The sequence below is a fragment of the Pipra filicauda genome, unplaced genomic scaffold (assembly GCF_003945595.2).
Source record: "Pipra filicauda isolate LSUMZ 115617 unplaced genomic scaffold, ASM394559v2 scaffold588_size259366_pilon, whole genome shotgun sequence".
NCBI lineage: Eukaryota > Metazoa > Chordata > Aves > Passeriformes > Pipridae > Pipra > Pipra filicauda.
The window spans coordinates 160,999-172,690 of record NW_024104740.1 but is presented as its reverse complement, the minus strand read 5'-3'; the positions used below and the strand labels follow the sequence as shown (position 1 = coordinate 172,690).

At 46.6% G+C, this 11,692-nt stretch overlaps 1 protein-coding gene across 2 annotated transcripts; it reads left to right on the top strand.

Annotated features, from left to right (window-relative positions):
* The first annotated feature begins 843 nt into the window (after positions 1-843).
* On the top strand, positions 844-8,110 carry TENT5A (terminal nucleotidyltransferase 5A). Of its 2 annotated transcripts, none has more exons than XM_027740082.2 (3): positions 844-897; positions 1,727-2,246; positions 3,231-8,110. In XM_027740082.2, exons 2-3 carry the CDS (start codon positions 1,812-1,814, stop codon positions 4,008-4,010), a joined length of 1,215 nt encoding a protein of 404 aa, XP_027595883.1. In that variant the 5' UTR covers positions 844-897; positions 1,727-1,811; the 3' UTR covers positions 4,011-8,110. The 2 variants fall into 2 exon arrangements, with proteins under 2 accessions (XP_027595883.1, XP_027595885.1); XM_027740084.2 differs by lacking the exon at positions 844-897 and adding an exon at positions 1,262-1,519.
* The last annotated feature ends 3,582 nt before the right edge of the window (positions 8,111-11,692 follow it).

Genomic DNA, 11,692 nt, shown 5'->3' with positions numbered 1-11,692 from the left:
CCGGCTTAGGTGTTTCCCTGTGAGGAGCGGGACACACCCCTATACCCCCCCAACCCAATCCCAAGGCAGGAGATTATGGACGGGGGGAGCACTAAAATTGGGGAGAGGAGGCAGTAAAACCCGTCGGGGTCTGTTGGCCCCCCACCCACTTTGGCGAGGTGCCTGGTTGAGGAAGCCGCGCGTCACGTCTCTGCGCACCCCCATTTGCTTTCCAGCCGCGCGTCACAAAGCTGCGAGCAATGATGCAACGCTGTCCTGCCCACCCATCCCTCCCCCCATCCCTGCATCTCTCCACGCAACCCGCTATTTACACCGCGGTGGCAGACCCCGGGGTCCCCGGGTGCTGCTGTGTGCGGGGTGTAGTCTGTGTGTGTGTCCGCGCTTAGCCTGTTTAAAATAGTATCTCTATGTTTTAAATAGTATCTGTCTGTATGTTAAGTAATAACTATATGTACATAGTATCCATACGTATTTTAAATAGTATCTATATGTATTTTTATTACAGGGATGAAAAAGAAGCAGGTACATCCATTGTTATTCAAAAGAAACGTAACTGAAACAAAATATATGTGTATGTTTATATAATATGCATGTCTTAAACGTTATTTTTCCCGCTCCGCAGTTCCCCAAGTATGCTCTATAGGCAGGATGCTCGCCTAGAAGGCACGAGCTTCTTCGTGCTCTTCGGGATTTCTTTTTCCCCTCCGCGCCGGCGAGGAGGGCGGGCGGGCGTGGGGGAGGGGGCCGAGCCGGGGCCGGGCAGGAACGGCGTGGTGCCTCTGAGCTGCGGCAGGCAGCTCTGGAAATCTCGATCAGGAGCTGAGCAGCGCAAACCACACGGCCCGGGATCCTCAGCATCTGTTTGGAGAGGGGCCCTTGCCAAATTCCGTCGCTCTGGTATGAAGTTTGGCTGCGCCTGGGATGACCGGGAATGTCGCCGGGGGGGGGGGGGGGGGGGGGGGGGGAGGGGGGGGCAAGAGGTAAAAAGGCGGGGTGGGGGGAAATCGGGAATGGACATTAGCGCGGAGCTGGGTGCCCCTGGGCGCGCATCTGGGCACGGCGGGAGCGGGACGGGCCGCGCCCCCTGCGCAGGCAGGGAGGGGTTTTGCACTTGTTGCCTCCCCGGATCCGTGCCGGGGAAAGCTGCGCTGCGCGGGTTTCCCAGCGCGGGGTGGTGCGGGACGGCGGCGCTGGGCGCTCCGCCGGCGCGGAGGGGCGGGCGGACCGCCGTTGCGCGGGGTGTGGGCGTGCCGGGGGCACCGCCGGGCCGGCCATGCAGATGGAGGGGGCGGGACGAGGGCGCCGTGACTCGGAGCCCCGGAAGAGCGGAGAAACCCCGTATAAAAACTACTGGGGACCTTTCCCGGGCAGGACTACGAAAGCTCCGGAGACGGCGGCAGCCTGCGGCGGCAGAGAGTGGGGCGGCCTTTTGGGCGGTGCGGGGCGGCCTCTCCGTCGGCGCGGGGCAGCCTCTGCCCCGGCGAGGGCGCGGAGAGCGGCGCAAGCAGCGGCTCTGCAGGTCGGGCGCCTTCCTCTATCCTGCAGCACCGCCCGGCTTCGGGGGGCTTTTTCTCCCCCTCTTCTCCTTCTTTTTTTTTTTTTTTTTAGTCTAATCAGTAGGTGTGTCCCCCGCTTCCCCGCTGGAAGGGACGGCCGTTGGGGAGCGGAGCTCGGGAGCCAGGTGCGCGCAGCTGCTGACCGCTGGCTTTTCCTCCTGTTTTGCCAGGCGCGGAGGGAGAGGGGGCCCGGGGGGCCGGCGAGGAGCCGGAGCGGTGCCTGGATCCAGCCCGAGGAGGCGGCGGCCGCACACCATGGCAGACGATGAGAAGGCCGGCGGCAGCCCCGGCGGGAGTTCCGCGGGCGGCGGCGAGAGCGCGCACTGCAACGTGCTGAGCTGGGAGCAAGTGCAGCGGCTGGACCGCATCCTCAGCGAGACCATCCCCATCCACGGCCGCGGCAACTTCCCCACGCTGGCCATGCAGCCCCGCCAGATCGTCAAGGTGGTGCGGAGCCGGCTGGAGGAGAAGGGCATCGGCCTGCGCGACGTGCGGCTGAACGGCTCGGCCGCCAGCCACGTCCTACACCAGGACAGCGGCTTGGGCTACAAGGACTTGGACCTCATCTTCTGCGCCGACCTCAAAGGGGAAGCCGAATTTCAGACTGTGAAGGACGTGGTCTTGGACTGCCTCTTGGATTTCTTACCCGAGGGGGTGAATAAGGAGAAGATCACGCCACTCACCCTCAAGGTAAACCTGCCCTGTGCTCAGACGCCCGGAGCGGGCAAGTGTGAGCGCCTGCCTGCGGGGAGTGGGCACCTTCCCACTGGGAATGGAGGGGTGGACTCAGAGACGCAGCTCTCCCCCACATCCCGCGACCCAGGGGGACCCTGAACGATTTTTTCACCTCATGCTCAAAATCGAGAAGGAGTTTGCAATGAAGCGCCCTGGCCGGGGCTCTTCAGGATTAATTAGCCTTTCCTCCCTCTCGGTTGATTTGCTCGGAGCGTTGTTTTACCTGGGCCGTGTGTGTGCCAGGGGGGCTGCGCACCTCTCTCCCAGCCTGTCTTGGCGGCAGCTCGGTGTGCCGGACCGGTTCCTGGGTGCAAGGGGAGCATAGATGGATTTTATGCCTGTAAGGCATGCATTCAGGTGCGCTAAGTGCCTAGGGGGGAGGCATATTCCCTCCCCTCGAAGACAGTTTGCTTGAGTTGATTAGACCGAATGCCAGATGTCTTTCAGATTTTTAGACGGATTTTTTTTTTTTTTATATAGGGCAGATTTGTGGAACCTGCACTGGAAGGATTGAGGGGAGTGAACACTTGCTAAGTTGTTTTTGTGGGGAGGAGAGAGAGAAGTGGAAACAGATAAATAAGATTTCTTATCTGGTTGTAGTAGCGCCCTTTTGCGTGTGGGTGCAGGCATATTTGGCATGTGTGTCATGGGCTTAGTGTGTAGATGTATTTAAAAGTGACTGAAAGAAGCAGCGTTGCTATATGCTTCCCTTGCATGCCACAGTCCCAGCAGAACACCCTTCTCTGTCATCCTCCTGCAATGGTAGCATTTTGAGCTCTCACATTAAGCATTTCTTCTCTGGTTTGTATCTGCAGGCTCCATGAAATCTTTTATGAAATGCAAGGACTGGGGGGGCTTTAGGGGTACAAGCAAATGCACTGAATGGGAGATTTCTTGCATCTGTTTCTTCATTTGCTCATTTTGTCTTTCCAATTATAGGAGGCTTATGTGCAGAAAATGGTAAAAGTATGCAATGATTCAGACCGATGGAGTCTCATCTCCCTGTCCAACAACAGTGGCAAAAATGTGGAGCTGAAATTTGTGGACTCTCTGAGGCGGCAGTTTGAATTCAGTGTCGATTCCTTTCAAATCAAGCTGGACTCCCTACTGCTATTTTATGAGTGCTCAGAGAATCCGATGACTGAAACTTTTCATCCAACTATCATTGGTGAGAGCGTCTATGGGGATTTCCAGGAAGCCTTTGATCACCTCTGCAACAAGATAATTGCCACCAGAAACCCAGAAGAAATCAGAGGAGGTGGTCTTCTGAAGTACTGCAACCTTTTGGTAAGGGGCTTTAGGGCTGCCTCTGAATCTGAGATTAAGTCCCTGCAGAGATACATGTGTTCGAGGTTTTTCATTGACTTCTCAGACATTGGAGAACAGCAGAGAAAGCTGGAGTCCTACTTGCAGAACCACTTTGTGGGATTAGAGGACCGCAAGTATGACTATCTCATGACCCTTCACGGTGTGGTGAACGAGAGCACAGTGTGCCTGATGGGACATGAGAGGAGACAGACTCTGAATCTGATCACCATGCTGGCCATCCGGGTCCTAGCTGAGCAAAATATCATCCCCAATGTGGCCAATGTCACCTGCTATTACCAGCCAGCCCCATACGTAGCAGATGCCAACTTCAGCAATTACTATATTGCCCAGGTTCAGACGGTGTTCCCTTGCCAGCAGCACACATACTCTACTTGGCTGCCCTGTAATTAATGACCAAAATTAGTAGACCCGGTGGGGAGAATGTTTTCTAATACGTAGGAAGGGGCAACGGGTCCCTTTTAAATGGGGTGTTTTGTGCAATGATGATCTGCTCTAGTTTTCAAGCTTGGGAAAAGCTTGTGGTTCTTCTAATAAATAATGGGAGCATGATCGAGAAAGAACCCCGAAATAATTGGATCCTACCCCAGAGCACAAGAGGCCTGTCATTAAAAGCAACCAGCTTCCCCTGAAATAAGTGAGGGAGGAATGCTTGATGACAATATGGGTTGGCAATATCTGCTCCCATAGCTTTGGCATAGAGAAGGTGGGAAAGCCTTATTTTCTTTTATTTTTATTTTTACTCTAGAATGGGATCTGCAAAAGGGAGAATATGAAAGAAAACAAAACACACAAAAAAAAAAAACAAAAAGAAAAAATTCACAAAAAACAATTCTATGTATATTCAGGAATTAAAAGTTAGAGGCGTAAAGCAGAGATAAGCTGAATAAAATTGTATATTGGAATTACTGCATTTGGGGCTTGCAGCAAGTGCCGTCTATGGATTGACTGTGTAGAATGTATAGCTTGCTTGACTAGAATGCTTTACCAGAAACAGCTTGCTCCAAATGAACAGTAGTGGATTGGTACAGTTATAAAAACAGAAACACGTACGATGACAAAGTCCATTATTTCCAGCTGTGTGCATGCCTCACATTTTAAATATGTGAGAATGCTGGAAGACCAGCTGTGGCAAAAAGAATATACTCAAGGACCAAAGATTTCTCAAATAAGTTATCCGAGCAAAGAAGATACAGTAGATTATATATATATATATATATATATGTAAAAGAAAAGAAAGATGTTCCTATATTTGTACACACCAATAGTAATCAAAAGTGCCTGATACCTTCATAAAATTTGAAGTGAGGAAAAAAAATATAGTTTTATGGTTTAACCATGCATTTTGTTTTATCAGGGACACAAGGATTAAAAACAAAAAAACCCCATAAGCTTGTGAATAAGTGGTGGAGGAAATGCCCTATTTTTTTTCTTGGCAAATACCTGTATAGAGTTAATGTTATGTCAGTGTGCTATTATCCTAGGTACGTGTGTGTATGTGTGTATATATGTTTGTGTGTGTATATATGTACATGTTATAGGTGTATATCTATATATATACACACACAATATATATTAATGTGGTCTATGAAAATGTAGCAATTAAGGAATGTTTAAATAAAGTACTACTTGTTTTCCAGTTTGCAACAGGATGTCATAGGACAGTGGGCACCTTGCAGTGAATTTTTAACCCACACCTGAGAAATTTGGAGTAAATGAACCAGTCAGGATTAAGGTGGGATTCAGATAATGTCTTTGGTTGCAAGAACAAGGATTACAGTAATTCAGTGGGTTGCTTGTGAGCCATAATAATTCCACAGATGGAGAAACATATGACTAGCTGATTTTTTTAACTGTTTTGTACTGTAATGCCATTTTGACATTTAACCCACTAATGTTGTGACTGCATACCTCCATGATGTGTAATTCAGTGGAACGTGGATCAAAGATAGGTTTATTTAAACCCCCTGACAGCTAAAGAATATTGTATTAGTTGGTTATTTGAACACTAATTGTTAATATTTAAAGGAGTATTTTTAATAGAATGCATTATGCATTCCAGGACCACTAGAATTTAGCAAATGTGAAATGAACCCTTTTTAAGAGTGTTGCACGATTGCTTAAAATTATATTTTATATATATATTATATATATATTTTTATGCAAATATTAAACATCTTTGATCTGGTTGTCACACTGCATTTACAATTTCAGTACTGTACTTTATTTAAATGGAATCACTTTACATTGGAACAATAACTATTCACTTTCATTTCCTCTCCCTAAGATCAGCAGGGGGTGAAAAATCCAACCTTTGCTGTTGTTTTCACTTCAGTGCCATCTCTGAAGGTGTTAAATTCTTTGTTGAGCTTCAAAAACCTAATGACTAAGTGACACTTGACTCTGATATTTTGCTTTTTCTTGCTGAGGGGGGGAAAAAAAAAGGGAATTCAGGCTTTTGAAGGAAAACCGGCTGTGCCCTCTCTGGTCACAGGCAGGGTCTGGTGTTGGAGTCAGAGGCAGGGAGAGGGAAAGGGCTCGAGTTCTGGCAGTGTGTTTTCCCTATGGAGAGAGTAAGGCACATCTATTTTTGTCGCGCTTTGTACTTTTCACTCTGCAGGCACTTTAATAGGAACCCGATTTGTTTACTGAAGCACCTTCCCCGTGAGTCCTTCAGGAAACGTAAAAGCTGGTTCATTGCCATTCCCAGCATTGACGTGCAGATCTTGTCCCCACCTTCCCTTCCTCTGGTGCTGGCTGCAACCTCCCACTGGCTTCTTGTCCCAGCGAGGTTCCCTCCAGCCCCTTGGAGGGTCTGGGCTGGGTGCTCCTGGCCCACTGGCTCCCCTTGCCTCCTGCTCCCGGTTTGCTAGCGGAAGCAAGGGGAGGGCTGGGGAAATAGGATCAGCTGGTAATGTGGTATGTCTTTTCTCCCACAACTATTTGCAGCAAATAAATGAGTCATCCACTCTTTAAAAGGGTTGGAGAATCTATAGCTGTTCCACAACCACAGAATGCTGATAATACATGACACAAATTTTTCCTTTGAAGGACCCTTTTTTTTTGCCATTGCTTGAAAGAAAGTTTTGAATTATTTCCTCTCAGCTCAAATTTTATTGTGTTGTTTTTTGGATTTTTGTTTTTTTTTTTGATTGTCAGCAGCTAGTTACCTTATAGTGCATACAGCAGGGCTCTGAGCTAAACTGCACCTTTTGGTATTTGCATTTTGATACGTATATAATATGTTTTTATATATATTATATAGGTATTCCAGATCTGTTTTGCATATGTTGATGATCAAGTGGTGGAACTGGTGGAGCTTTTTTTTATTTGTGACTGGTAGCTTAAAAGGTACCTGGTGTTAGAGGTGGGAAGAAGGCATGGGTTTAGGCCAAGAGTAAAATAAGAACCCTTTTTCAAAGCTGGCTTGTTTCTGTGGTTTGCACACCTTCCCCTCCATAAAGTCTGACTTCTTTTTAACTGTTTTTTCCCCTCCTCTTCGGCACACTGGTACTTTTAAAGTTAACAACCGCCTTCTTGCTTTGTGGACTTCATCTATCCCATCCAATCAGCTGTAAGGTTAGAGCTTGTGCTGCAGGAGACAGTGCCCCTTTTAAAGAGCTGAACTGATTAAAGACATTGACCTGATTACAGTAAAACTGTTTGTACCACAGCTGAATTTCCTGCTAACCAGTGGGGCACTAAACTTGGTTAAATGTAGCAATCGTGAAACAACCAAGAGCTTTGAAATGGGATTTTTTTTCTTTTTTTCCTTAGATATAGCTGTCCTCTCAAATGTAAGAACATTTCTTCTAAAAATAGAAGGGCAATTAGAAGACCAAAAAGATGATATTTTTCTAGTTACTCTTATTGCACTTAAAATATTTTTTATCTTGCACAAAGGCCTTCACACAGATCCTCTAAACAGCTCTTATTAAATGCTTGGTTTGCATCACATCACAGAAGCTCCTACCGGTTCAAAAAAGTCGCTTTTTTAAATTGAGAAAATAAAGTGTGTTAGATAAAACTGCACAGAAGAGAAAAACTGTATTTGCATATTCCTATTTGCATATATTCTTTTGTATGGTTTCTTTATGCAGAGAGTTTCCCTTCCAAGAAAGAAAATCAGTGTACTGTTTTGCTGTTGTAATAGTGGTTTGCTAAAAAAATAAATAGTAAAAAAAAAAAAAAAAGCCTGCAAATTTCAAGACAGCTTGGCTAAAGGCACTGCAGGCTCCTGCAGTCTGTAGGAGTCTGTGCAGATTTGCTTTCCCTCAAATTTCCTTACAACTGTTGCCTTCTGCAAGGCATCCTGTTGCAGCAAACTGCTCCTTGGATTGCTCTTTTGGAACATTTTGACTATAGGCATTGTCACAGACAGAAAAAGAGCTGATGGAAAACAGACTTTAGAGGGAACAGATTGTGAATTTTGTTTACAGCATCCAATATTTGGATTTTTTTGTAAATAAAAAGAAGTTATTTTTTTCTATTGATTTGTGTCTGCTGTCTTCCGTGTTTGAAATAGCTCTGGCCTGCTCCTACTGAATACCAAGTTCGCTTTCATTAAAAAAGGACAAGGGCAGCACTTTTCTGAGAAGAGTAGCGTTCGGCTGCTTTCCGATTGGAGCGCAGAACATTTTGAAAAGCCCTGCCTTGTGCCAGACGAGTTTGGCTGGCTGCACTCAGCTGCAGAGGAACCTCCTCAGCCAGTGCCAAAAATACTCACTCCAGCACTAGTTGGGCTGTGCAAATGGTCCAAAACACGAAAAGCAAAACAGCGTTGTGGCAGCTCCACACCCTTGCTGCCCTCACAGTTTAGGGACCAGGATCTTGTGATGCCTGCAACCTGTGCACCACAAACCACCATGCTGACAGTAATGTGGGCCTTCTGGTGCCCTTGAGATGTATTCAATAGGGGCTGAAGTCTTCACCTTACCATTTCAGTAGGTCTGGGGGGGCAATGGGGTGGTGCTCCCTGGGTGTTAAGTTGGGGCCATCTGTAGTGGGTGGGTGCTGCAGGTCTTGCAGCTTGGGGAGCTGCTGGGGAGCAGGGATGCATATGCCTGATTGATTCAGCTGCTGAATCAACCCAGTTCTTCCCATCAGATTCAATGTTTACTCTCCTTCCCTGCCCTACAATGCTGTCCTTGTCAGCAGAGGTATTTTCTGTTTTCTGTGTTTACAGGAGAGATGCCTCAGTAATGAAGGCTAATTTCCTCAAAAAACACTTCAAGGGAATATAAAATATTAATTTACAATGCTCATTGCAATACTTTTTCAGCTACGGTGCCTCAGACTGACCCAAACTTGAAAAACATTGACTAAGACTGCAGTATGTAGCTCTTACTAGGCTCATTCATACACAGTGCTGGTCTTGGAAGTCTCAAACCGGCTCAGTGGGAGTGTGAATATGCTTATTGTCATGATGAGTGAACCTGTATTCCTTTAGAAAAAAAAAACAGGCAAACAAGCTACTGGGACTGCTTGTTTTTCCAGGCACAAGAGCAGCCCCCTTGCCAAATGCTGGGTGCCTTCTGCCCAGTGCCTCCTTCGAAACCTGCTGGGCATGGGATGGGACCATTGGCCAGCCTGGCCAGGAGAGGGGGATGCACTTGGCATCCCTTCCTGTACGGCATCACCTTTCTCCCAGGTTAATGCCAGGAAATGGAGGCGCACGTGGCCTAACCTTTCCTCCTGTTAACTTGCTGAGTTAGAAAATGTTTTAGGCAGTTTGACAAAGGCAACTACCCAAAGACACATATGGAAACTGGGGGATTAGAAACCATCTAAATCCAAATGCCTTTGCTTGTCTCTCAAGATCTAAGCCCAGATGGATGCTCCTATGCTTTGGAATGAGTTAATTCCCATTTCTCTGCTTAAATTTGGAGGGATTTTTTTTGATAGCCCCTTGAGTATCTGGAGCACTGAGTCCTCTTTCCCGAGGATTATGATGAGGAGTATGATGAGGACGCAGCCAACTGATGGCTTACTTTAGAATGTTGGTTTTTTCTAGGGGGAAGGAAGTGTTCAGGACTGAAGAAGAGGGAGGACAGAAGCAAAGTGTGAGAATGGGAATCACCTGAAAAACAACACAGTGGAAAGTTAGAGGACATGCTGATAGGTTATAGAAGTGGAGGAGAAATGGCTCAAGTTTTTAACTTCTGCTCACCCTACTAAAATGAGCCTGATCAGGGAAGCTGTCTCTTGTTGAGATAAGTAACATTCTGCAGTTTTTCTTGGCTGCAGCAGCACATTTTTATTTTATTGCCTTAAAAAAATTCCCCAGGAACCCCTCTGTGCAGGATTGAGGCTGAGTTTCTAGTTTTCATAGAATCGTAGAATCATGGTTAGGCTTCATGAACAAAGATTTGGGAAGAGCACTACCCACGTTTGTTGCAAGCGCATTGGAGGCTAAAAAGGCCAATACAAGATAGGCATGACCGGTTGCAAAAGGTGCAGCAGAAAGACTCCTTAAGTGGTATATTCTGCAAGACACAATTCTTTCTGCGTTGTCTTTTCTCCTCAAGGGTGATCCTGCATGCTTTCTCGAAAGCATCAGCAGCGTTATAGATGGTGTGTCTCCAGACCTCCCAATTGGAGGCCAGAGTAGACCAGTTATGTTGATCAATATGGCCAAGGCTGAGATGTTGTTTCAGGGAGTCCTTGTATCTTCTGTTTGGGGCTCCTCTCTTGAGGCAGCCGGTGGCAAGTTCACCATAAAGCAAGATCTTAGGGAGGCAGTGGTCCTTCATCCTGGAGATGTGCCCTGCCCACCGCAGCTGTATTCTCAACAACATGGCCTCAATACTTGTGACTGCTGCTTGTTCAAGAACAGATGTATTGGTCACATAATCTGACCAGTGGATGTTTAGGATTGTACGGAGGCAGCATTGATGGAAGCGTTCTAGGAGACACAGGTGGTGTCGGTAGATGACCCATGATTCAGATCCGTATAAGAGACTAGACAACACTATGGCTCTGTAAACACTGATCTTTGTACTTTTCTTCAGGTGTTTATTTCGCCAAACTCTTTTATGAAGCTTTCTGAAGGCACTATATGCCTTTGCCAACCTGTTGTCTATCTCTCCGTCAATCTTACCATCCGAGAAGATGAGGCTACTTAGGTAATTAAACTGCTGAACTGATTTGAGCTCTGATAAGCCAATGGTGATATGGGGATGATGGAAGACTTCCTGAGGTGCCGGTTGATAGAGAACTTCTGTCTTCTTCAAGCTGACTTCCAGCCCAAAGAGCTCAGCAGTGTCTGCAAAGCAGGATGTTAAACACTGCAGAGCTGCTTCTGTGTGTGCAACAAGGGCAGCGTCATCAGCAATCGTAGAATCACTTAGGTTGGAAAGGCCTTTCAGATCATCAAGCTCAACCTTTTACCCAGCAGTGACAAGTCCACCACTAAACTATGTCTCTAAGTGCCACATCTACATGTCTTTTAAATAGTTGCCCTGGATCTGTGTCGTTCTGCAACAATTACCTAAATCTCTATAGATGTGTGTCAGAAGCAGCGCTGCAGCGTGGCTCTAGTCTGCATATAAGGATCAAGAGCACAAACCCAAAATCTTCACTTCAAAATACTTAGAAATACTCACCCTTCAAAGGCCTGATAATATGTGATGAACAGACTCATCTCCAAAACACTTACATAGCCTTAGGCTATCCAGAGTGTTTGTTTTGTGTATGCACAATTCCACCATTTCATGTGGCTGTTGCCCTAGGATGTGCAATGCCAGTACATGTCAGAAAGTTTTCCTTTTGCATTGTTTGGGCAAAAAATGATGTCCTATGTACACATCTAAATATTGTGTGCAGAACCTGAGTATTCTTCTTGGTAAAAACATCCCTTAGATTCCCATGATGGCTTTGAGGGCATAAATTGCTGCTTTTCAAGAGAATAGTATTCTTAAATGTGCTTTACCTCCTGTTTGACTTGGGGGTGGACAACTGTTCGGGGTGGACAACTGTCCTGGGTTAAGTTTTTCTTCTTGAAAAAGGAGAAATCCAGAACAGCCAGCACCTTTAAAAAGTGAAACTCTCTGTACCCAACCCATGCAGGGTTTCTT